This window comes from Miniopterus natalensis, chromosome 9, assembly GCF_054644295.1.
Source record: "Miniopterus natalensis isolate mMinNat1 chromosome 9, mMinNat1.hap1, whole genome shotgun sequence".
Taxonomy (NCBI): Eukaryota; Metazoa; Chordata; class Mammalia; order Chiroptera; family Miniopteridae; genus Miniopterus; species Miniopterus natalensis.
This window is the reverse complement of record NC_142089.1, coordinates 57267877-57292774: the sequence shown is the minus strand read 5'-3', so window position 1 is coordinate 57292774 and position 24898 is coordinate 57267877. Positions and strand designations below refer to the sequence as shown.

General features: G+C 54.1%; 1 protein-coding gene across 1 annotated transcript; it reads left to right on the top strand.

The window, feature by feature from the left end:
- The first annotated feature begins 14652 nt into the window (after positions 1-14652).
- On the top strand, positions 14653-19451 carry BARHL2 (BarH like homeobox 2). The gene is made up of 3 exons (XM_087820016.1): positions 14653-15241; positions 17090-17315; positions 19139-19451. Exons 1-3 carry the CDS (start codon positions 14653-14655, stop codon positions 19449-19451), a joined length of 1128 nt encoding a protein of 375 aa, XP_087676142.1.
- Positions 19452-24898: the final 5447 nt, after the last annotated feature.

Genomic DNA, 24898 nt, shown 5'->3' with positions numbered 1-24898 from the left:
CAGGAAACAATTGCCATAGGCCAAGCCAACAGGCATGGTTTAATTGCCATTAATTAAAAGCATAAATCTCTTTTTTCTTCAGTTGCTCTGCTCTTAAAGGGGGCTGCACATATCTCTCTTTTCCTGTTGTTTGTCAGAACACCTTCTGGCAAGCAAAGTTAACCCATTCCATCTTTCTAAGCACTTTCTGGGATAATCTTTTGAAGCATTGCTCTTATGATCTGATGTGAAATGCATGCGGTTCGGTGATATTTAACAAACTGGATTTCTTCTTTATTGCAGTATAATGAGGTCAAATGAATCCCTCCATGGGTTGTATACATGCTTAAATGGTTTTTGCATCAAATTCTTTTTGACAGCAAATAAAACAGCAGCCAAACAAAACATCAGCTACTTAATATTAGAAGGGAGGAGAGAATTGAATGAGAATGAGCTTTTTAAAACAAAAAACACATGCATGCTTTTTAACATTAGGTGCAAATAACCTTCCAACAAAATAAATCTGCCTGGTCATTTTCAGAATGGAAGCAATTAGTGAAATTCTTGGGATAAAAAGAAAGTGCTGAGCTTAACAGAGCCCAGATGATTATACAGTAAATATTATTCCAGCTCCGTTTACTTTACAGCATTATCATTAAGTCTATTTCATTTAGAAGGAACCTAGTGATGTTGTGAGCAAGGTAAAAATAATGAGGAGAACTCATCGCTCACTTTGATGGGGGAAGGTAAAGAGGGTGGGTGAAGCGGGTAGGTTCTTTTCATTTTTTTACTTGCCCACAATTATCCTATGAAATGATTTTCCACCAGGCTTTGCTATTCAATGGCGGTGTCAAAACAATTCGGTTTCCCCTGGCTGCCAAGCGCCTTCTCTTCCCCCCTCAGTCCTGCCGCCGTTTGGGGAAGTGTCGCTATAAGCAGATTATTGCTCGAAAGCATTTACACATATTAGTTTTGCTGCATCTGCCAGCTTTAGCAGGATTGCGGAGCCACGGAAGTCCTCCTCGCTTTATTTAAAAGCAAAAAAAAAAAAAAAAAAAAAGTTAGTTCCGCGCTGAGCAGCTCGGCGAGCTCAGCGCATGAATATGTTATGCATCTGTTTCCACCGGGTCAGGCCAGGGAGCGTGATTGATTTTTGGCCCCAGTGCACTTTTTGCGGAAAATCTTTGAGCGGGCGCGGTGCTGTTTAATTGGGAGCGTTGGAGCCAGACGCGCCGCGGCCGCTGGAATCTGCAAGCGCGAGGCTGCGGACCGCGCGGCCCCGGGCGGCGGCGGCGGCGGGAGTCCCGGCGCCCGGCCCGAGCCGCCGGGTGACCTACTTACCCGCTGTTTCCGGCCGGCGTGCGCGTGTGTGCGAGCGCGCGCGCGCGCCCGGGTGGGTTTTTTTTTTTTTTTTTTTTTAAGCCAGGCGTTGGAAGGGAGGAGGTTCCAATTAAAACCAAAATAAGCTGCTTTAATGGTCTTTTAAATTGACAAGTGAACAATGATTTTAGTATTGGTATCTGTCAAAGGTCCTAGGAAATCCTCAGCTGATAAGGCCCAATGCTTCCAATTAGGAACCGTGCAGATCCGCAGCCAATAATGATTTCTGGGTCCCTGCAGAAATGCTGCAGACACTTATTGCAAATTACTGACAAAAAGCTCTGCTGTATTGATGAGAGGAAGTACAGGCGGCTTTCGGTGTCCCCGTCAGGTATACCTCATAATGAGAGAGCTTGAAGTTTTGACTTAGCCTTTTCCTTCCCTCCACCCTTTAAGCAGCGTTTCATTGATGAGTAAAAATCTCGCCTCCCACCAGCTTTAAGCGTGTTAGACATTTCTTCCCAGATTTTTTACACGAAGGCCACTAATTTGATGTCAGGCTCCGGCAAAGCTCTCATCAATATTATCTACGAGCGCTGCCTAATACGGCGGCAACGCCTGAGGAATCAAAATAAGCAAAATCTTTGAAGGTGTTTCAGGCTCCAAAAGGCAGGAACCGAGAGAGAGAGAAAGGCGCGAGAAGTTTCTAAATGCGGAGCTCCCCTTCCCCAAGCGACGATCGCGGGAGCAATTAGGCTGCTTTCCAGGGCCCGGGCCGGGCTTCTCCGCGGAAAGGAGGGGAAGGCGCGGGCCGGGGGCGCCGGCGGGAGAGGAGCGGGCCTGAGTCCCCGCGGCGCCCCGGCGCCCCCTGCGGTGACCCGCGGCCCTGCAGCGCCGGACGGCGGGGTCCGCGGGAGGCTGGGCGCCCCCGCCGAGCAGCCCCTGGGCACTGCCTGGGCGCCCGCGTCGCCTGGGTCTGTGTGAGGAGCCCCCTTTAGGTCCCACGATGTATACATGTCTTTATATATACACATATATGATCATTTTAAACGATGCACATAATTATTTTATTTAAATCCACGTCTTCACTCTTACGCCTTGGATGTTTGTCTCTACCTACCTCCGAGGCAGGCTAATAAGGTTCATTTTTATTTTTCCTAATGAGTGTTTACAGACATCCAACCCAGACTGTCTTTTCTTTTTTTTTTTTTTTCTTTCTTTCTGGCTACCTGCTAATGACCGTTGCAGTTCTGAGTGTTAAGATCTTCGCCGAAAGCTCCTGCCTTGCTCCTGACCCTCGGCGCCAAGTCGGTTTTGGGGTAGCGCCCCTATTTCTGTTTCATTTGGAAAGGGTAACAGTCGCGGCGGCGAGCGCTCGGCCCCGGAGTCCACGCCAGGGGCGCTGCGTGCCTCAGCTGTTCCATCAAAAGCCGCGGTACTAACAGGGCCTGACTGCGCTTAGCTTTGTTTCCCTGGTACGGTCATATCACATCAACCCGGACGCATGTGCAATTACATCCACAACTTCAAGCGTTTTGTTGCTATCTTCAGTTTGAACAATGTTGTCGATTTTGGACTATATTTTTTTGGCAGTCCCTAGCACACTTATGTCAGATAATGGCATATTATTGTTCTCTGATATGGCCGGTTTTACGCGCAAGAATGAGGACCTCTCCCCCCTCCCCCCCCTCGGTGCACACCCCTCCCTCCCTACCCCTTCCCCGTGCCTTCCCTCCCACCTCCTCCCCTTGCATTTGAATTTCCAGATAATAGGCTGTGACTTCTGGCTGCACGTTTATGGGTCTTTTCATGTTATCAACTTAGCTCATAGCGTGGAACTAAAGAACACAGACTGCAAGTGACAGGCCAGCCAGTCAGCAAGGCAAGCCTGTCAGTATCTCTCATCCACTAATGATTTCCCTTTAGTCTATTTTCTGTCTCATTGGCCGTTTCCTTCAAAAACAAAATTGCTCATTTAAATTCTTATGCCTGGGGCATTTTGGTCTTCAAATATTGTTGGAAAGTGAAAGGATTAGGCAAAATATGCTTTTTTAAAATGTTAATATATTTTCTGGTTCACTTTCTCCTCTGAGGCCAATTAGGAAATTTCTGCTGGCTGCATTAATGTCAAACTGACAACCCCAGCTATAATTACACTGTGCTTGAAACCTAACTTTCACTTGTGGGTAGATGGCTTCGTCTGGCAGTGACATTGAATTCACTCTGCCAGCTTTTGATCATTTAATCATTGCTCGATTTCTTTTCCTCTTTTTCGAGCTGATTATTTCACCTTTATTCTTTCTGTTGCAAAATGCAGTGTTGTCTTTCATTATTCACAGTTGCATTTTGCAAGGCTCATTAGTGCCATTGTTTCTTCAATTTGCTGCGCATGAGAATGGATGGTTCCTTCAAGCGGCAACTGTATGTAAGTTGTTTACCTACTTGATTCCCCACATACAGTGGTACTGTTTGACTTAAAAAAATTCAGCATCTCTTTTAAATAGACAGGGTTCTTCACATCCCAAACCCTGATGACGTGTATATGCATTTTCACCGTGTAGAAGAAAAGCTGCAGGAGGGCTAGCCTCTTCATTTGTGAACCATCAGGTTCCCTGCGAAGATAGATGACTTGCCTCTGGGGGCATGTGACTTCCTCCTTTGACCAAATTATAAGCTAGTGTGCCCCTCAGCCCCCAGAGCCATCCCTTGGTGCTTCTGACCCCTTTGCTTCCTCCAGGGTAGGTTCCCCCCCTTAAGTGTGAGGGGAAAACCCTGCTCTCCCCTACGCCCCCCTTAAGGTCTTTTTGGCCTTTCCTTTCTAGAAAGATATCCTGGTTGGGACTTTAGGGCCATGAAGAATCACCACGGGCCTACTAAGTTGAACATAGTCTGTTAGTTTCCCTTTCCTTCTTCCTGTTTCTTTAAAAAAAAAAAAAAGATATGGAAGACTGGCTTCAGCCTAAGCAAATAGCAAGCCTAGCCAAACGCAAATGAATTAGGTCCCCATGCTCCAAACTCGACCAAAAGCATGCTATCTTGAGGAAGAGGCTCTGAGTTTTTCCTCCAAAGGGTCGCCGCAGGAGAGGGTCAGCTCAGAAAATACTAGGCCTGTGTTGTCCTCGGGGTCCCAGGCCCCGCCGAGGGGCCGTGCAGTCTGTGCAGGGGAGCGAGGGAGTCCTGCCCTCGAGCGCTTCGTTCCTCCCTTGAGAGAGCCCTGGCTGCGCGGGGCGCCAGGCCCAGGCCGGCGAGCCCCGGAGCGCGCGGGGCCTGGGTGGAAACGGCCTGAGCTCGCCATCCTGGACTCGATCCTTCTGACTCTCCGGGCAAAGCCTGAGAGGCCAGCCCTGCCCGGGGGCCTGACCCCGAATCCAGCTCCCGAGAGGAGGCGGCTTGGTTAGGAACTGGGGCGCAGGCGGAGAATTGACTAAGGGAGCCTCCCCCCCCCCTTCCCAAGCAAGACGTGGTCCCACGGCGGCCCTTTCACCTCCTGGAGGTGAAGACTGAAGCCTGGGTCCGAGGCCCGCTGCACCCTCTGAAGGAGGGCGGGCTGGGCGGGGCGCACGGGGCGCCTTTCTGGGAGCCGCGTTCAGCCCGAAGCCGGCCCCTCCGCCTGCGTTCTAGCGCGGAGGCTGCGCTTTCAGCACCTCCGCAGGCGGCTCCCCGCCTGTTTCATCTTCTGCGCTGGGCTGGACCCCAGGCCCCGAGGGCGGCAGGAGTCCACGCCCAGCCCGCCACGTCTGACCGGAGCGGCGAAGGAGCAAGAGCGAGAACTTCTGAAGGCCACGCAGGCAGCCGTGCGGGGGCGGACAGGACAACCATATTTATTGGATTGGCATTTCTCTTAACGGAGCTCTTTCCTAATGATATTTACTTAACTGTACTTGACAGCAGTTACGAACACGTCTCGGGTAAACAGGATCTATACTCCTTGCGCCGGCAACTGCCTGTCAGCTCCTAAGCCAATCGCGGTAATAACCGCTGGATCATTTTAAATGTGGCTAAAACGACGTTGGACAAAATCAATCTGCCATACGCTGGCTCTGAAGGAAATCACTTGCCCAGGTTGACGAATTGCTGGCAGTCTCTCCAGCAATCCATAACTCGCTCTCTTCCCGTCTTCCCTCTCTCTGCGCTCTCCCCCTTTCTCTGAGCCGCCCCCCCTCCTGTTTTACCCTTTCTCGCCGACTCCAGGGAATCCGAAATGGCACTGACCCTTCTCATCCTCTGATTACCTCTCTGAAGCATGAACTTGGGATAAAATCACACATCAGGAAATTCGCCGTAATTATTTTGCGATGCTATCAGCACCGATCAATCACGCGCGCGGCCCAGTGCTGGAATGCCGGGCGCAGCCCCGCACGCGGACCCGCGTCCCGCCTGACTGACAGTTTTGGTAATTAAGTGATTGTATAGACCTCTCCGGCTGTTCTAACAACCTTGTCAGGGCCTGTCTGTAGACAGAACAAGCTGAAATCAATGTGCTTCCTGCTCTCTGAGCAGTTCCGTCCGTGTACTCAGACGGATCGGGAGGGGGAATCCGACAAAAAGGAAAACAGTGGCTCTAAGCGATCGGATTACGGGGAAGGGGTGTGGTGGGCAGGAAGTTTACTTCTTTGTGGGAGGAGGGAAGGACAGAAAGCCAGGACCAGGTCACTCCCACTTCCCAAAGCCCGGCGCCTGGCGTGGGGGGTGGCGAGAGGCCGGGCGCCTGTCACCCTGGGCGCGCGGGCCGGGCTGGTGGTCTGTCGCCCGCCCCTGGGGATGGGGAGGGTTGAGGGGTCTTCCTGGGCTATAGCTGAGGATCCTGGCCGCGGACGGCATCGTCCCCGCACGCCCGAAGCCACGATTCAGCGGTACGTTTTCGCCCGGATTAGAGGCAGAGGCTGGTGGCTCAGTGTAAATGTCACGCAGCAGTTTTTAATAAAGGAATGTTCAGATTGTTAGATTGCGCAGTATAATGTGAGTTCTGTGCCCCCCCTTCCCAATCCGGCTGCAGTCTCCCTCTCCCTACCCCGCAGCCCCATCCCACCGCGCTCGTCGGCCCGCGTTACGGATGCGCCGCGTGTCCAGAGCGCGCGGGCGGCGGCGCCGGGAGGGGCGCTTTCCCACCTGCGGGAGGGCGGCGCGCCCGCCGCGCCGCGGGCTCCAGCGGCAGGAAGAGACCCGGCCGGAGCGCCTCCGCCGACGCTTCCTTTACACTCCCACCCTAGAGTATCGGAAAGAAATTCCCTTTGGGGTGAAGATCTGAAAAGCCCCGGGGTAGGAGACGGGACCTCCAGTTCTCGGCCAAGAGGCTCCAGTTAAGAGTATTTTAATTCTTTCACAACGGCCCTCCCAAACCTTAAAAACCCAACCCACTGAAGGCACACGCACTAAAAGGGGAAGGGTGGCAAAATCAGTCCGCCCAGTGCAAAGCCCTGGGGCTCGCAAGGAGGCTGCGGGGTTCTGGGCGCAGGGCCGAGTGAGCAGCGGAGGGTCCCATCCACCCCGCATAGACCGCGGGCCCCACCCGGCAGGTATCTGGCTCTGTGCGTGCGTGTGCGTGTGCGTGTGTGTGTTGGGGGGCATCACACCCCAGCCCATCCCACCGCTTGCCTTTCGCCTCTCCACTGCCAAGAGCCGCCCATCCTCGGAGAGAAAAATGTGAGTGTGGGCACATTACGCACCATTAGGGAGACACTACAGTTTTAATGTGGCCTAATTAGTGCCGCTAACCGATCAAATATTATTATATTGAATAATGATAATATGATGAAAATATTAATGCTTTTGAACTTTGCACGTGGGAGCCGTTCCTTCGGTTCTCCTGGGACCCCCCCCCCCCAAGCATGCTCAGACCCAGCAGCAGGCGCAGTCCGCTGCACCTCCGGGAAGGCGAGCCCACAGGCTAGCTCAGGCCGCAAGTGTGTCATCGCAGGCTCATAAACCACACCCTGGCCCACGCCACATATCACCCGTCACGCAAAAGACCTCCTTCCAATGGCGCCCCCTTTCTCCCCGTAGCAGGCTGTAAAAAGCAAACCATTCTGGGGTCCAGTGGGGTCCCTCTTCACTGCGCTTCAGCTCGGCACCCCAGGAATGTTGCGGTGTGCGCGCCGGCTGTGTTCTGCCTTAACAAGGGCCGCCAGGCAGGTGGAGTTGCAGGAGAAGCACCCACTTAATTAGCATTTAAATTCACAGTCCCCACTTATTGCCAAATACTTCTCCCTTGGGAGTTTGGTGAAAACCAGGCATTTAACAATTAGGAAATGAGGAAGGCTCAAAATAGCGAGTTTGGAGAGCCAAAGGCGTGGGGAAAGCGTGAGTGGGTTGGGTGGGAAGCACGTAGGGCTGGCGATAGTGCGCCAGCGCACCCACTCCCGCTGCCCTCCTCGCACCCCACCCCGTTCTTATGGAGCCCCAGGAGACAGAGCCCAGGGACCGTCCCGCCCTTGCAGCCAGAAGACCGGCCAGCTCTTTCCTGGCTGCTGGGCTGGACCTGGGCAAGGGCCTAAGGAGAGTTTTCAGAGGGAGGCTGTGGATTTGTTTGGGGAAATGGCAAGGTGCTAACCCCTCCGGAGCGCGCCCCCTCTCGGGCTGCGTTGCTTCCACCCCCCGCCTCCCGTCGCATCCCCTCCCGTTTCGCGGCCCTTAGTTCGCACTCCCGCGCTTTTTGAGATGCTATTTCTGGAAGCTGAGTCTGTGGTGGCTGCTCCGGTTGTTCTCCGACGCAACCCTGTCTCCAGGTGCGTCCCGACGAGAAATCGCCTCCTACCCTCATGTCCAGTTAAGCAGGTCGCGGGTAGGGACGGGTGGTTCCGCCCCGGTGAACCCCCGAGTTGGAGGATTCTGCAGACCCCCCGAAAGGCTGCGGGAGCTGACAGCCGCCGCCCCCCATTCCCCGGCTCTGTGTCTGGGAACCCAGCCCCGCCCGCGCCAGAGGCAGGAGCCGGGGCGGGGAGCTTTCAATTTGTTCCAGTGATGCCTCTAACTTAATAAGGCGATTGATTAGCGCTCAAAGTGCCGTTTTAATTAGACGCCTGTTAATTAACATCGCAAATGAATTTCCCCTTCCCGGGTTGGCGTGTTCGCCCAGCTCTCTGAGGCTTTCGTTTCCCTTCTGCCTCTGCCCCTCCATTCCCTCTTAACCTCAGGAGTGGGTAGAAAATTCAGCTCCCCTCTTGAGTCCAAGGCTTCTGAGTTCTTTTTACAGCGGGAGGTGGCAGTGTCACACCCGGGCCCTTTCATTTCTCCAGGAGCCAGCCTTCTGTGGACAATGGCTCCGCTGAGGAAGGGTGAGATAAAGTCTCTCCACCTTCCCCCTCCGAGGCCTGGGCTTTCTCAACTTCTCTATCTCCACCCCTGACTGGAGGGAGATGTCTTTCTCCCTCCAAATTTGGAACTCTAGAAAGAAGAAAGGAAGCGGAAATAAGAGTGGGCAAAAGCAGTTAAGTCCTGGTTTTGTCTCTTCGGATAAAACCAAATCTGCTGTAAAATCCTGCTGCTGAGGTCTGTGGACATGGGCATTTAGTTCCTTGGCCCTCCAAAGAAATCCAAGAGCACTTTCTTGCAGCACTCAGGGGAGATCCCTGGAGCCAGCATGCGCCCACAGGTTGCAGCCAGCCCCACCGTGGGGAGAGTGACAGTTTGAACAATGTGTGGACACTTTTACACTATTCCTCATAGCTACCAAATGAATCCCCTTTCTTTCACGACTGAAGGAACACACACTTCATTTCCTGCAGGAAGCTTTTCTGTTCCCCCTACTCCTCCAAAAGTAGGACCCTCCACTCCCTTTTGCATCCCCACTGTTGCAGACTGAGGCTGGCACCCTGGCATTTATGACAATTTCCACCACGTTTAAGCTCCTGTCAACTCTCTTAGGAGGGTTAGTGTCCCATTCTCAATCACCTGGCCCAGAGTGCAAGTTCAGTAGTGTTTATGGACTGAGTGATTGAACAAAGGAAGGAGTGAAGTAAACATATGGCTACTGTATGGTAACTTTAGCCAGAAATAGCTGCCACCTTTGCGTTGCTCATGTGTCAAAATCTTGCTCCATATTTTGTGAAGAGCTTTTACGCGGAAGGTCTTATTGGGTCACCACAATCGCCCTATTCTAGACAAGGAGTCTATCCTTTAATAGAGAAGGGAGTTAGTGATCGGAAAGCTTAAGTGCCTTGCTCAAGAACATGGGAAAATGGCAAAAATAAGACTAAAACTCCCTCTCCCAGTGTTCTTCCATCTACATCTCTACTTGCCTTCGCGCTGATTGCTCAGGCACAACACACATCTGACTGCGAAGGGAGAGCCAACTTTGCGAAGTCTCCTCTAAACTGCTGATCTGTAAAGTTGTGGTGAAATTTATAGCTCTCACACGTTTTATTATGATACCAGAATGATCTCCCAAACCCTTTATTCCCCTAGGACAATTAGAAATTACATAGACTATCATTTTAACCTGTTGTTCTATTAAAACAGTTTTCAGTTACCTTGTTTGTTTCCTTCCACTTTACCTTTCTCCCTCTGCTCCCAGCCTCCACCCTTCTGGTTACAGTCTAGTAAGTGACTCAATTTCAGTGTTTTCATGTCTTTCTCTTTATTCTATTATTTTTCTAAGCAAATACGCATCAGTCCTTAGGCAGTTGGAAATATATCGATAGCCTGGGAGATAAAAGAAAGAAAACGGCCGTCGTTTCTGTAGCTTAGAGCGGGCGAGAGGCCGCACCGCCGCCAGGGAGCCAGCCTTAGAAGGGGGGAGCTGATTTGTTTGTCTGGCGTCTTTCAGAGAAAGAAACAATAGCCGGCTCTCGGTCCGGGGCTCTTGGCGCCGCCCAGTGGAGACAAGCACCTTTGCACCTCATGCCGGGCAGGTGGCATTATCTTGGGGACCCTTAGAAACATTCGAATACAATGTTAGGAAGAAACATTAGTTCCAAGTTCTTCATAATCAATGGGTGCATCTCTTCAAAGTTCAGTTCAGTTTTTTAAAAACCTGCTGCTCCAGTTTAAACATAACCCCAAATTTCAGTTGTTAAAGTGAGCCTCTGAGAGGGGTGTATTGAGGAAGGAAACTTGTTAAAATAGGCGAGTGTTTGAAACGTTCTCTGTGGTGGGGAGGGAGCATCTTTAGCCATGAGGACTGATGGGTCTTTCAGAGCCAGGAAGGAAAAATTGTGCTCTGTTATCCATGGTTGACAAATAACTGCTTGCTAGGCAAGAATTCTAAAATAGTCCAAAAATCAAAGAATCTTCTTTCTTCCCTCATCTTATTTTAAAGGAAATGAAAGTGGAAAGATCATTTTCAAACCTATGTCAGTTTAGGGGTTATATTTATTGGTATGTTAAATCCAGTGGGGGAAAATCTGAGATTAAATCCAGATAATGCATTTCTTTTCCTATACATGGAAATTGGAAATGTGATCTATCTGCACTCTGTTCTACTTCTGAATTTTGATTTTGTAAAATGAAAAGTTATTATGTGTACTCTGCTAGAAAGTGCATAACTTCTTGGGTGTATATACAGGGTGGGGCAAAAGTAGGTTTACAGTTGTTTGTATGGAAAATAATACAATAGTTGATAAATAATAATGTAAGAATATACTGTGTGTTTCACATGCTCATGGCTGTAAACCTACTTTTGCCCCACCCCGTGTATTATATTCTCAGGAAAATAATGGCAAAAGAGGAATATGTCTGGAGAAAAAAGAACTGTGAAAAGTTAAGGGGGGAGGGCGGGGATGAACCTCTGAAGAACTTGTTTTTCATTAAGTTTGCGATGTAGTCTTTGAGTCTCTCTTTTGGATGTTCAGGCCACCAGCAGCGTTTGCTCTCTGGTAGGGACCCAAAGACCAGAGCCTTGATAAAAAGCAAGGGCCTATTTCCCCCTCACCAGTGTTGCTCTGGAAAGCTGATCTAACATCCCACCCAAAGAAACCTTCTGTGGTCTTAACCTTGTCTTAGGAAAACAGGATCTGAGCTGCTCACAAGGTGGGGCCTACTGGGCTTCTGTTTTGTTTGCTTTAGAGTTTTCATAAAATGAACACCCCTCCTTCCCCTAACACTTCCGCCCTCCTCTCTCCCTTTCTTTCTAAATTTCATTTTTTTCGTAGGGTCGTATTTCTGTTCCTCCTGCTAATGTTGTGAATCATTCTAAGCAAAAAATCCTGTCGAACAGCCCAACACAAGCTGTGCTCTCAGCCTTTTCAGCTCTTCAGTCATTTCAGCAAAAACAAAAACAGGCTTAAATGAATTATTTATCAAGGTCGAGAATAACTGACTTGTGCGGTGCCGTCAGTTCTGGATCTTAAGTCTGTTTTCCCTCCTCCCCACTCCCCAGCCCCAATAGTCTGCGAGCGAAGGGCGGGTTGGAGCCCAGGTTTGGGAGGAAATGCGCCTCATTTGGGAAGTTGATGGGCGAAGTCTGCTCGAGAAGAGCCCTAGCTGACATCTGAAGGGAGAAGGCGGGGTACAGTCCGCTGTGGTTCGCACAGCCCCAGCCTTCCCGCGGGAGCCCGGCGTGCCAGGGGCGCGGAGTGCGGAGGCCGCGAGGGCGTGCTGCGCCGGCCTCACCGGCCGGACAGTGCGGTCCTCAGTCAGATAGATGCTCCCCGAAGTCCCGGGCCCGAAGGCCACGGCCCGGCCGGCAGGCTCTCGGGAGGATCGAGCCCGCTCCGGGCATCTCCCAGGCCCTCTGCGGCTTCCCGGCCCGGAGGGGCGCGGCCCCAGCTGGCCAGCCGGCCCACCACGCGCTCCGGAGGGGCTCCCGCACCCCCTCGGGCGGGCTTCTGCCTGCCGCCGGCCCCGCGGGCCCCTCGTGGCTCACCAACCCCAGCTCCTCAGCCCAACTCCCCTCGCCTTGCGAGAAGAAAAGAGAACGGCCGGATTGTGCACCTGCTCGCCTCGGTCTTCCCTCTCCCCGCTGTTCTCCTCGGAGACGGACTCCTGAAAAAACAAACAAAAACAAACCAAAGAACCTCACGAAGAAGATAAGAAACAGCTCAACACACCCTCGAAACAGCGCGGGCCTGGTCTGGGTCAAACACTCGGACTTCCCTGGGAGAACGCAGCAGAGCGCGTCTCCCGCGTGCCTTCTGGATCCGGGGCTCGCGCGCACCCGGCTCCGACAGAAAGGCGGTCTCCGGTCCCAGGAGGTCATTTGCCTCCCTGACCCCCACCCCCATCCCTGGTCCTCAACAGCAAAAAAAGAAAAAGAAAAAGAAAAAAAAAAAAAAAAAAGCTGTTCCCCAGGAAGTGACCTTCAGAACCATAACTAAAGCCCAGATTTTGGCCCAGCCCTTGGAGACCTTAAAGGCCATTTTACACCATCATTCTGCACCTAGTCACGGAAGAGATGCCAGCCACTCAGATTCATAGGGCTCTTAAAATGGTAATTTGGAGTAAAATGTAACTCAAAGAACTCTGAATCATTCATTAGCACCTTATAATTACTCTGCTAATTAGGTTGACACGGCACTTAATCAGGAGTAATACGCCGTCTTGTCACTGGCACTTCCCATTACTCTGACATTCAACAAGAGACAGGTTGGAGACGTCGTAGAGAAGATTATGCAAGTTGATATCCTGCGACGTGGCGTCACAGTCCAGCCACGCTCCAGGTCCCCCGGTGGATCCACACTGTTTCCTTTCCAAATTGGAGGGGGGGAAGGGGAGGGAGGGAGAGAGAGAGAGAGAGAGAGGGACGGAGGGAGGGAGGGAGGGAGGAGAGATTGATTGAAAACTGGCTGTTGGCGGACCGGCGGGGGCCGACCCACCGCCCAAGTTTCTGAGCCCGACGCGGGCCCGACACCGCGGCGACCCGCGGCTGCCCTCGCCAGGACGCAACGCCGCGGGGTTTATTCCCCCGCTCGGGAGTAGGTGTGTGGCCCGGCATTTCTTCTATCACGGGCCCTGATTGGTGCCCAGACTGGGTCCCTTCCCCAACCCTTCCGGGGACGGCGGGGCGGACGCGGACCCCGCCCCACCCCCTCCCTGGGACCCGCGGCAGGGCTGGGCCGGAGCCCGGGCGCGTGGGCTCCGTGGGGAGAACTCAGAGCTCGGAGTCCTCCCGCCGCCCAGAGCCCTGGCTGCTGGAGTTCCACACTCTCCCGTGGGCTCCTTCAGGGACCCCCTTCCTCCGCCCTCAGGGTCCTCGGGCTGTTCAAGTGCACGTCTGCGGTTGCTGCGCGGGGGCCGCGCTGGGGTCTAAAGGTAAGGCGGCCAAATTGCTTTTCCCTTCTTGCGCTCTTTCCCTTCCCTCTTTGGATTTCTTAAGAAGGCGAGTAAACGCTTACTATGCTGTCTCTCTTTCACCCCGCGGTTCCCTTGCCCGGTCCCCCTCTGCGGTCTCCCCCTCGCCCTTTGCGCTCCCGCATGATTTTGGACACTGGAACCGCCGTAGGACTCGGCGTTGGGCTCTGGGCTGCGGGCAGAGGGACTTGCGGCTTCTCAAAAGAGCAGCGGGGCCGCAGCCGCGCGCGGTGACGGGCTCGCGAGCCACGTGGCCATTGGCTGCGGGCACGTCGGCGTCGCTCGCTCGCGCGGGTGCCGCCAATGGGGGCGCGGGGCCCGGCGCGCGGCCCCGGCGGCGGGGGGCGCGGGCCCGGAGCGGCGCGGGGCGCGGCGGCCGCGGCCGTGACGTCACGGGAGGGGGTCGGCGCAGCCCGCCAGCCGCCGGATTACAGGCGGACGCGCCCGGCCGCGGCCGGAGTCGCACGGCGTCGCGTCTCCGCCGCCGTCTCCGCCGGCTCCTTCTTTTCCTCCTCTTGCTCCTCCTCTGGTTGCCGCGACCCCTGCGGCCGTGTCTGCTGCACAACTTTCCAAGAAAGTTCAGAAACTCGGCTCCGGAGCGGCCGAGCCGCGCGCGGGAGCCACCTCGGGGAGCCGCGGGGGAGACCCGAGGGCGCGCAGCCGCCCGGGCTTCGCGGCGCTGCACCTGCCACGTCGGCCGCCGCCGCTGCCGCCCGGTGCCCGGCAGCCCGCAGACCCCGGCGGCGGCGGCAGAGGCGGCGCGGCGGCTGGGGAGTCACCGCCTGTCGCCTGCGCCTTTGCCTGGGTCCCCGGCGCCGCCACCGCCGCCCCACGTGCGCGGTCGTTCCCGGAGCGCGAGCTCCCGGCTCCCTCGACATTTTTTGTAACTTTCCCCCAGTCTTTCTGTCTCCCCACCCCTGCTTTTTGCATCAGGGGGGGAAAAAGTGTCGAAATTGTCCACCGATCGCCCCCTCCCAATGGTCCTTCCTTCCTCCCCTCCCCTCCCCACTTTTTAATTTAAAGCAGGGACCGCGCTGTTGAGTGTTTATTTTGTTTCACGATCGATAGCTTCCTTTGCTCGGTCGGGGCGGCTGCTGAGCGGCGGAGCGGCGTGGACCTCATGTAGAAATGACGACAATGGAAGGGGCCGGCGGGTCGAGTTTTGGAATAGACACGATCTTGTCCAGCGCCAGCTCGGGCAGCCCCGGCGTGATGAATGGAGATTTCCGCCCGCTCGGCGAGGCTAGGACCGCGGATTTTCGGAGTCAGGCCACTCCGTCCCCCTGTTCAGAGATTGATACCGTAGGCACCGCGCCTTCCTCTCCCATCTCGGTCACCATGGAGCCTCCGGAGCCGCACCTGGTAGCGGACGCGCCCCAGCATCACCACCCTCTCCACCACGGCCAGGCGCCCGCCCCGCCGGCCGCGGGCCCCGCGCAAAGTTTGCAGCCTTCGCCGCCGCCCGCGCCGCAGCTGGGCTCGGCCGCCGCGGCCCCCAGGACTTCCACCTCCTCGTTTCTAATTAAGGACATCCTGGGCGACAGCAAACCTCTGGCGGCCTGCGCGCCCTACAGCACCAGCGTCTCCTCCCCGCACCACACGCCGAAGCCCGAGAGCAACGCGGCGCACGAGAGCTTCAGGCCGAAGCTGGAGCAGGACGACGGCAAAGCCAAACTGGACAAGCGCGAGGACCCCCAGGGCGACCTCAAATGCCACGGTGAGTCCCGCAGCCGCTCCCGGCCGCGCCGCGCCGCCGGCGGGCCCGCCTCCCGCGGACCTCTCGGGTGGGCAGCGATTCCCACACCTTCTAAGGCCGTCGCCGCCGCAGTAAAAAAACAACAAAAAAACCCAAACTGCATTCGGGAGGGAGGCCTGGGCGTGCGATTCGGGGCTCCTCCGAAGTTCCATTTATTGTTCCATCTCTGCCTCTCACCCCACACCGACATACCCCTCCTTTCGTTGTTTAACTTGATTTTCACTTAATGAAGAAGGGGTCGGCGGCGGAGGCGATCTCACGGGAAACACTTTTGTTGATAAAAGGCAAGGACTTTAGATTTTTCTAGCCCCAGACCTTGTGAGTGGGACCAGGGAGACGTGGGAGAGACGGGCTTAGCTAGCGCGGTGTCTTGGGGTGTGATCACAAGGGGGTACTTACTATTTAATGAAAATTATTTCACACACACACCCCCACACACCATATTTTCTAAACACCATCACAGGAATGATCAGACTTAAGGAAGGAAGAATTTCCGAGTTGATTAACAAAGCATCTTGAAAAAAATTAGGTCGTGGTTAATACAGAGAAGCTCACAAGGTAAACATTTATAATCAGTTTTTCAGTATTTTTAAAACACCGTTTTTTACCCCAGGGCTCCAACTGAATATCTGCATTTTACTAAGATTTCTGGCTCCTTACAAATACTTGGGAGGTAGCATTTATGGAAGTAAAATTTATGGACTGAATTTATCTATTTTTGAAAAATCAGAAGATGGCAATAGACATTGTCCTTCAGCTCCCTTTGTCAATTTTTTTCAGACAGTTTCATAAGTGTTCTGGTCTTTATGGTAAAAGAGTTTTAACATAACAGGAAAGTTCATTTTTCCCTTCCTAAGTTTATTATTATTATTATTATTATTAGTACTACTACTATTATTAGTCTTCACCATCTCTGGGAAAAATCTGTGCTGACTGTCTGGAAGATAGGATGTTGGCCCCTCATTTTACTATTATAGCATTAGCATAATCATGCCCAAAACAGATGTACAGTCTGGTCTGGCGATTTTTTGTGCACCAACCTCCCCAGTGGGTCAATTAGAGAGATTATGGTTCTTCCTGCAGGGAAGATCAAGGAGCACAGCAAAAACGGGTACAAACAGAGAGGGATTGACATATCGATTTCCCAGCATTTCAGTAAAAAACCAAAGTTGACAAATGGAATCCGGAAATCTCTGGGCTGTCACCTGAACGGGCTCAGTGATTCTGAGCTCAGCTCGGTGTCTGGGTGACATATTCTTTCTGAAGCTTTAACAGACCTGGTGCAAGCAGCTGCAGAGAGCTTCATTCCAACATTTCCCAAGTGCACCTGAAAAAGGAAGACAAATGCCGATAACTTTGAGTAAACAGAAAAAGTAAAATGAAAAAGGTGACCCCTCCTCAAAAAAACCAAAGTAGAAAGACCTTTTGAAAACTATCAAATCAGAAAAAAAACCCAGTCTTCGTGAAAAGCAATAAAAAAACGGGAACAGGGTCTTCCCTCCCCCTCCAGTCAAGGAAACAATAACAAAAGGACCCTTTATTGTAAAGTATTTTTTTTCTTTTTAGATTTCAAAGGTGGAGAGATCAGATACCCTTTTAGAAGCTCCACACAGGGCTCCCCACTCCTTACCCAGAAATTGTTCCTCTTTCTCCATACTGGCTGAGGTCCACGTATGTGTGTGAGGAGGGTGGTAGAGTCGTCCCCGCACACCAGCGGGTGGCTTGGGAATGTGGACGTGTGTGCCAGGACACTCCACCCTTCCCTATTCCAGGTTACTTTACTAAACCGTGTATGGGTTTCTATCACAGGAACAAAGGAGGAAGGAGACCGGGAGATTACGAGTAGCCGAGAGAGTCCCCCTGTGAGAGCCAAAAAGCCTCGCAAAGCCAGGACGGCTTTTTCTGACCACCAGCTCAATCAGCTGGAGCGTAGCTTCGAGCGGCAGAAGTACCTGAGCGTGCAGGACCGCATGGACCTGGCGGCTTCGCTCAACCTCACGGACACCCAGGTCAAGACCTGGTACCAGAACCGAAGGTAAGGGAGGCTGTGTGGGGAAGCAGAGCGTCTGGTCATCCAGGTCATGGCTACAGCGCCAATCTTCTTTCCTCCTGGCCTTGGGAGACTCTGGGGACTCAGAGGGCTTAGAGTGGTCACTTGGGGGATTTCAAGCAGGGGCAGGGATTAGCCACTCCCCGAAGGTGTGAGCTGTCGAGGAACAGCTGGAATTTAGAGTTTTTCACTTCTAAGTGTCTTAACGTGTGCTGCTTTCACTCTCATATCTGAGTGGCTGGAATTCCCCCTCTTTGCCCCCAAATTAATCAAGCCACACCTTCTCAAACTGAGACATCTGTGTAGCTGACACTCAGGCCCGTAGAACATGCGAGGTGCACCTTTTGGGCCTGGCCCAGGCTGGTTCCGAATGTCTGTAGCTGGCCACACAGCTTAGCTGTTCCAGCCTCCTTAGAAGACGCCCAACTGGCCTAGGCTTAAATGCCCTTGCCTTGGCCTATGAGGCAGCCGGGAGAGGAAAGGTGGGCAGCAGAGGCAGGAGAATTGGGCAGCTGGCCGGGCGTCCACGTTGAGTATCTGTCCCCTGTACTGGCTGCCTCAGAGCCTACCAGGAACCTTGAAAAGAAATTAGGAAAGAGGCCGGCAGAGCTGGCAGGCCCCTAAACTGCAGAGTGAACACAGGCAACCTAAGGCCAAGGTTACACTGTGTTTCCAAGCCTGGCAGTTGTCTCCCTTGTCTTAATTTTCCTCTCCCCCTCCGTTTCTCTCGTTTGTCTTTTAATCATCCATAAGTGCTGTTGAAAATGCCCATTCAGTTGTCATCTTTACCATAATTTTCTGTCTCATTACTTACGGTTTCAGCCACCCTAATTCTGTCGGAAAACATTAGTGTCATTTGTAGCCAATTTAAAATGGGCGACATGTTTATTAATTTGGCTGGAGGTGCTGGGTATGGATGGTCCACCAGCCCCGAGTTCCTTCCTGAGGCATTTGAGCAAAGGCCTGTTCTCTTCTTCCTGACGGAGGTGCAGTGGGGGAGGGAGGAGACCAAGAAAAGCTGATCACAGGTTTTAATTGTTACTCTCTCCCAGAGGAGAAAATAATCTTGAAATGCATTTTTCTCCTCCCAGAATGGCCAGGAGGTATTGACCCCTTGGGAGAGCCCTCCCTCAAACGAATTCCGTTTGGAAACCTCTAGCCTTCCCCGCCCTAAATCCCCTGCCTGCTGTAAGGTCCTGTCAGGCTGACGAGAGAGATGTGTCTCCACAGCCCTGGGGACTGAGAGGGGCCGGGTCCGAGGCCCAGGAGTCTCCGTGTCCCTTTGTTTATCGTTTTCTTCTCTCTCAGCCTGGAGAAAAGGGGGAAGGGCGGAGAGCGGACCCTCTGGGGTTGTTGGGGAGCCACCCCCTGGGGAAGGGAATTAGAGGAGGGGGGAAATGACCGCCTATCGGAACAGTGGTCTTAGTTAGCTCCCGGGGAAGTTTCGGGAGGTACCCAAACTATGAAGGGGTGGGGGCGGGGGCGCAACAGTAGAGCAGAGGGTCAGGAAAAGGCAGCAAAGCTTGGAGAATTTCATCCGCGAAAGTCTCAGACCTTGAAGGTGTAGTTTACGAAATTGACTTGGACTTTGGTCACTCTGTGAGCAAGAGGGTGATGTGTGCGTGTGCGCGCGCGCGTGTGCGCGTGTGCGTGTGTTGGGGGTCAGAAGGTGTGGTTCATTGCGGGTTCTCCGAGCTCTCGCCGCCTCGGGGCCCCCGGGAGAGGAGGCGGGAGGGGGCGGGAGCGGGAGGCCGGTGCCCGGGCCGTGCGCACAGCTGCGGGGTGCGCGCACGTCCACTTTTTTCCAGGACCAAGTGGAAGCGGCAGACCGCGGTGGGCCTGGAGCTGCTGGCCGAGGCGGGGAACTACTCGGCCCTGCAGAGGATGTTTCCATCGCCTTACTTCTACCACCCCAGCCTGCTGGGCAGCATGGACAGCACTACCGCCGCCGCGGCCGCCGCCGCCATGTACAGCAGCATGTATCGGACTCCTCCCGCGCCCCACCCCCAGCTGCAGCGGCCCCTGGTGCCCCGAGTGCTCATCCACGGCCTGGGGCCCGGGGGACAGCCGGCCCTCAATCCCTTGTCCAACCCCATTCCAGGCACCCCGCACCCCCGGTGAAGACCGAGCACGAGCGACCGCGCCGCCGCAGCGCCTCTCCCGCGGCCTCTCTGCCGGGACAGCCGGCCTTCCTCTCCGCGCTCCCGGCCGCCCCGCCTCCCCCGCGGCCGACCCGGGAGCCGAGGCGGGAGAGAGGCAGACGCTCACCACCGGGCGGGGGCTCCCAAAGGGGAGCCCCCCGCTCTCCCTCTCCCCACCCCCAGAGGCGGGGCTGGAGAGCTCCCCCCCAGCAGTGTGACCGGCGAAAACGCTGACCCCACACAAAGTGCGACCAGTAAGTGAAAACACCAACAAACACAAAACCTCAAGTTCTTTTAAAAATGACTTTAGGGACGAGCGGGGGGAGGGGGAGGGGTGAGGAGGGAAGGAAGACGGGCACGGAGAGGAAACCGCGCGGGCAGATTCGGAGACGGACCCGCGGCCTCCGACTCGGAGGCCAGCGCGTCGCTGTGGACGCTCGTCCGCCCCAGAGGAAAGACGAGGGTGCCTGAGAACTTTGCACTGACTTCTCATGACCTTTTTTCTTTCGGAAAAGTGGCATGCTCCATAATATGAAAAAAATGTACATTTGAAAGACCGAGTGATAAGTGATATATCATATTTATTATATGTTGTCCCAAAAAAAAAAAAAGAGTCACTTATATAAGTTAGTAAAACATGATTTTTCTTTTCATGTCTTTTTGATTCAGTAAAATAAATGCTTAGACAAAAATATAGATTTTTTTGTGATTGAAAATTACAAAAATAAAGTTTATCTTTTTTTAACAAGCGATGAAATCCAAGGGAGCTGATTTTACTAAAGCAGAAAGTATCATGATGAAGTGTCAGATATCATTTTTTTAAAAACCCGCCCCGGAATATTAAGAATGTATAAAACCTGGAGAGACGTTGGGTTGGCTTATATAAGACAGCTCAGTTTTTGAAGCTGGCCTCTTCAGAGCCCGTGTTGAGATGTGCGGTTTCCTTTCTTTTGAAATGGATGATTTCAGAGCAGCCCGCGAGCCGCCGGAGAAAGTCCGCGCGTGTAGGCTGCTGGCGATGTCCCCGGCCCCGGCTGAACCGGCCCTGTCCGCCCCTCCTGCTTGTCCTGCGGCCCCTCCCGGGCAGCCGGGGTCCCCAGTGCCGGGCGCGCGGCCGACGCTCCGCGGGCCTCGCAGCTGTTCCGAAGCCCGCGGCCGGCGCCCGCGCAGCTGGACAGCCTGCAAGCGGCGGGCTGCGGGCGCGCAACTGAGGGCGCCGAGGGGGACTCCGAGGGGCCAGGCTGACGAACCCTGGAGGCGGCTTTGATCCTGGCCTTCCCCTCCCCCGGCGGGCATCCAGCCCCTGCCCCGCGCCGAGCCTCTGTTCCTAGCGAGGAGGCCGTGCTGGGATGCCTGGAGAGGGAAGGCAACTCTGGCCGAGACAGGCAGGCCAAGCGTTTTATCAGAGCCTATGGATGAGCTGGGGCCACAAGAGGAGAGGACCTGCCCAGAGAGTGGAGGAGGCGCGCTGCCGGATTTAGGAGTGTGTGTGAATGGGTGTGTTAAATACTTAGGGTAACTCGGCCAGGGCCCGATGTGGGCGCAGCAGCCCCCCCCCCCCACGCTCAGCGCTCAGGACTCTAAGAGGGAAAAACTGAATCGGGGGTGCAATTCTGGGGCTGCTCCCACCTTCCCCAGCCCCTAGACGACTTCCTGAAGAGCCAGAGAGCAGGACCGGGCATCTGAGTATCCTCATATCTCTGTCTTCACTCCTGTCCTAGAACAGTGCCACAGGGTTAAGGCACAGAGCTGAAACACACCCACCCGTCCTCGGACTTTTCTGATGTTTGAACCTTAGTAGAGTTAGAGAACATTTTTTAAAATGTGGGGTGTGTTGGGGAGGAGTGAGAAAGAAGGGAAGAAAGAGGTGAAACCCAGGAGGAAATTGCCTGAAGGCCTCGATCAGACCTTTGCTAATTAGGGAGTGGTTTGCAGATTTCTCTCCAGCTCATCAATTTGTTTTAAAAATGGTCTTGGGCTTGTTTGAGTCTAACAAAAGGGTCTGGACTGCCCCTTTTCCTTTCCTTCCTGCTGAGCTGGGCTGGGCTGGAAACTGGGTGCCACTGTGACTAGAGGGGATGCCAGTGCCAGGGCACTCAGCAGACGCTCCTTGTTCCACCTTAGCTGCTGCTGAGTTTTAGAGTCAAGTTTAAGTAATTAAAAAAAGGTCTGCCTGGGCCTAAAAAGGCACTTTCCAAGGCTTGGGGGCACTAGCAGCTTCTGTCTACACTGCCCCTGGGACTGGTCAGCTTTGGCACAAGTGGGACCTGGAGTTCACGCATCCCAAGTTCCTTACAAAGAATGACCTCAGGTCCAGTTAGAGAAAACGCTTAAACAAACCTACAAATACGAACAAGGCTATAGCACTCATCTGCTACCAGTGGCCCATCAACAGCTCACCAGCCATTCTGCTGAGGAGCCTGCCTGCTGCCCCTTCACTCTCAAGGCTGAACTTGGACTCCATAGATGCACAATGTAGGTGGAAGCACTGTGTCTACAGAAACCAAGCTTTCTTAATTAACCTCATATTCCACTGCTGCTAGCAATTACTCTCTATCCACCGGAGTCCTCCAAATTTGCTTTTCTTCAAAGTCATATTGTCCCCACCCCCCACCCACTCGGATGAAAGTGCCAATTCTCCTTCTAAAAGTGATTGCTTCCTATTGCATCTAGGTTAGCAAATTGGATGATGGGGGTGGGGGTGGAGGGTTGTCCCAAGAAGAAAGCTGAGTCCTGGATTCCTTTATTTCATTCTTTCTTTCTGCAGCAGTATTGCAAAGGTGACCCTCAGCAGGTGACCCTCACTTCAGATGTCCCCAAACTACTGCTTAAAAGTCAAACGCTAGCCCAGCCCTTTCCTTTAGAACAGGTCTTTCTATCCTTCCATATCTGCCCAACAACGTTGGGAGGTTGGCTAGGAGGTGATGAGTGCAACCACAGATTTTCTGAAAACCAAAGAACAAGATAACAGGCAAAGGTCTCTTCTCAGGGGAGTTCCAGAGTTAGTTGTGAAAGCTGTCCCTGGGAGCTGTGCTCCTTCCCCCCTCCCCCCACTGTTAGCTGGTTTCTGAAGGGCACTTTGTAGCTAGACTCCATTGGGTTTGCTCCTTTGATTAAGTTGGAGACTGGCAAAATGGTCTTTCTGCGTCAATCGCTGCTTGCTACAGAAACACAGGAACGTAAACTTCTTTTAGAGACATGTTTAAACACTCACAAAGGTCCCTTAGATTTGCCTACCCTACAACCAGCTTTGGGACCCCAGAAAACCTAGCACAAATCTGTAGTGAGTGTGAAATAAGTTAACTCCCCAGCTAGCGGCTCGTTGTTTTAGCTCAAGCCAGCAATTTTCAATGAGTTGCAAAGTAATGATTGCTGCTTGCCTCCACGCCTCCAGCAAATATACCTACCACCTTGTGTCAGTTTATTTTTGCTCCGCCCCTTAAAATGAAAGCTCACACGATGGCAAATTAAATAACTGATTTCCTCTGTTGCAAATAAAACCGCTTACCCTCAAACCAAGAATCCCCTCCTTCTGCCTCCCTGCCCTCTGACTCCCGCTTAGGCAGCCCTTCCCCAGGAGTCTGCCAAATCCCACCTCCCCTCTTTAAACAGGCAGCTTGCCAGTCGTTTGTTTTGCTGTATTTTTAACTTTCTAAAAATATTTGGAAAAGCTCTCCCCAGGGCTAGGGAAACTTTAGTTCCTGTTAAGCCACGTGGTTACAAAAAGATACTGGAAGAGACCTGCCTGGTTTTCTAAAACGCCAGGCATGGCTTGAAGTCAACATACTTGGAAAGAGACTGACTTTTTGCCACTGGTGATAACAGGAGCAGGGCCAAGCCTCTGAAAGAATTGATGTTTCCTCTCTAGCTCTGGATCCTTGGTGAGGGAAAGCTGGCTTGCCCCGTGCCTTGGCAGTTTCTCTAGAGATGTGTGGGAGGAAGGGTGAATGTAGACTTCTCCCCGGTTTACCCATGGACCCTAGAAAATTGCCTCCAGGCTTCTTGGGTCTCCCACTAGGTCTTTGTCCAGTCCCACTTCCTTAGCCAGTTCCAACCTTTCTTTCTATCACTGCTTTCCCTGGAGTTATGTCGAATAGCCAGGGTCCAGTGTCCCTCCCTTCTTATATCTGGCAGGCTGAACATCTCCAGGGCTGAGCAGGGGTAAGTGTGTGGGGTTGGGGGGCTGCTTTCAGAGAAAGGGAGGTGTCACTGGCCTCTTGCATTGGAAAAACCAGGTCAGCTGTCTCAGAGCGATGAGATGACTCCGAAGGGACTTTTTTCCTCCCCTCCTTACGGCTGCATTTCGTAGGTGCCTGTCAGCCTGAGTGTTGCTGGGTGGACCCTCTCGGCCAGCCGGCATTCTCAGTTTCTCAGTTTCTCTCCCGTCTGCCTTTCCCGGCCTCTCCCACGCCTTCCCTCGCCCGGTTTCTCTCTCCCAGCACCACAGACAGCTCCCTGGGCGCGCGTCGGAGCGGAGAGCCGGGGGCGCGCGAGTTCCAGCGACGCCGAGGCGACCGCAGGGGGCGCGCCGGGTTAGGGTCCGCGGCTTCCGCCGAGGCCGTCGGCGCGGTGATTACAAAGCGACCTCCCCGGCAGCGTTTCCTGATTAGCTCTAAGTCCAAACAGGGTCACATTCCAAAGAACAAAATCTTCAGATCAATAAAGTAATTCACAAGCCAAAGATCTCGGGGTAAGTAGCGCTCAGTGACAGATCAACTCTAAATCGTCCCTGTTTAATAAGTTCTTAGTGGAAGCCGACCGGGAGGAGCGGGCCTCGGGGCTGCTGCTGGGAGGACCCTGGCGCCGCGGCCGGAGCGAGGGCGCCGGGGCCCCTCTCTCGGTGGCACTTCGCGCTCCCTCCGCTCGCGCAGCCGGGCGTGTGCTCCGCCAAACGCCGCCTCCGCCGAAGGGAGCCCGGGAGAAGCGCTCCGGCCGCCGCCGCCCCGCACTTCGGGGCGAGCCGAGGTCCCGATCTCCACCGCTGCTCGCACCCGGGGCCTCCTCCCCGCCGGTCCGGGACTCTCCCAGCGCCGGCTACTGTCTGGCCCAGGACTGCGGGTCGCCCCTGCGGGAGTCCCCCTGAAAGAAGAGGACCTACGCGAGCGCGAGATTGAACTTGATTTACGATGAAAGGGCTTTGTCACTTTGTGGAGCTGATTCCCTCCCTGCCCCCGCCTCCCCGCCTCCGGCCGCCCGACTCGATTCTTCGGAGAAGAGGCCCTCGGTGGAGCGGCCTTCCCGCCGGTTCCTAGCGGGCCGCAGGCGGCGGTGTCGCGGCGGCTCCAGCCGGGCTGCAGGGCCCCGGCCCCCGCCCGCGCGCCCCCGCGCTGCCTTGGCGCTCCCCGCGCCCGGGGCGGCCCGGGGGCCGCAGATTCCCCGCGGGTTTCAGAGAGGAATGCGCGCGCCGGGCCCCACAGACCAGGCACA

What these genes read in the sequence shown, in the direction of transcription:
- BARHL2 (XM_087820016.1), top strand. Translation starts at nt 14,653, where the DNA reads ATGACGACAATGGAAGGGGCCGGCGGGTCGAGTTTTGGAATAGACACG. An exon ending in GGGCGACCTCAAATGCCACG is followed by an intron (nt 15,242 to 17,089) that starts GTGAGTCCCGCA and finishes TTTCTATCACAG; the next exon opens with GAACAAAGGAGGAAGGAGAC. An exon ending in ACCTGGTACCAGAACCGAAG is followed by an intron (nt 17,316 to 19,138) that starts GTAAGGGAGGCT and finishes ACTTTTTTCCAG; the next exon opens with GACCAAGTGGAAGCGGCAGA.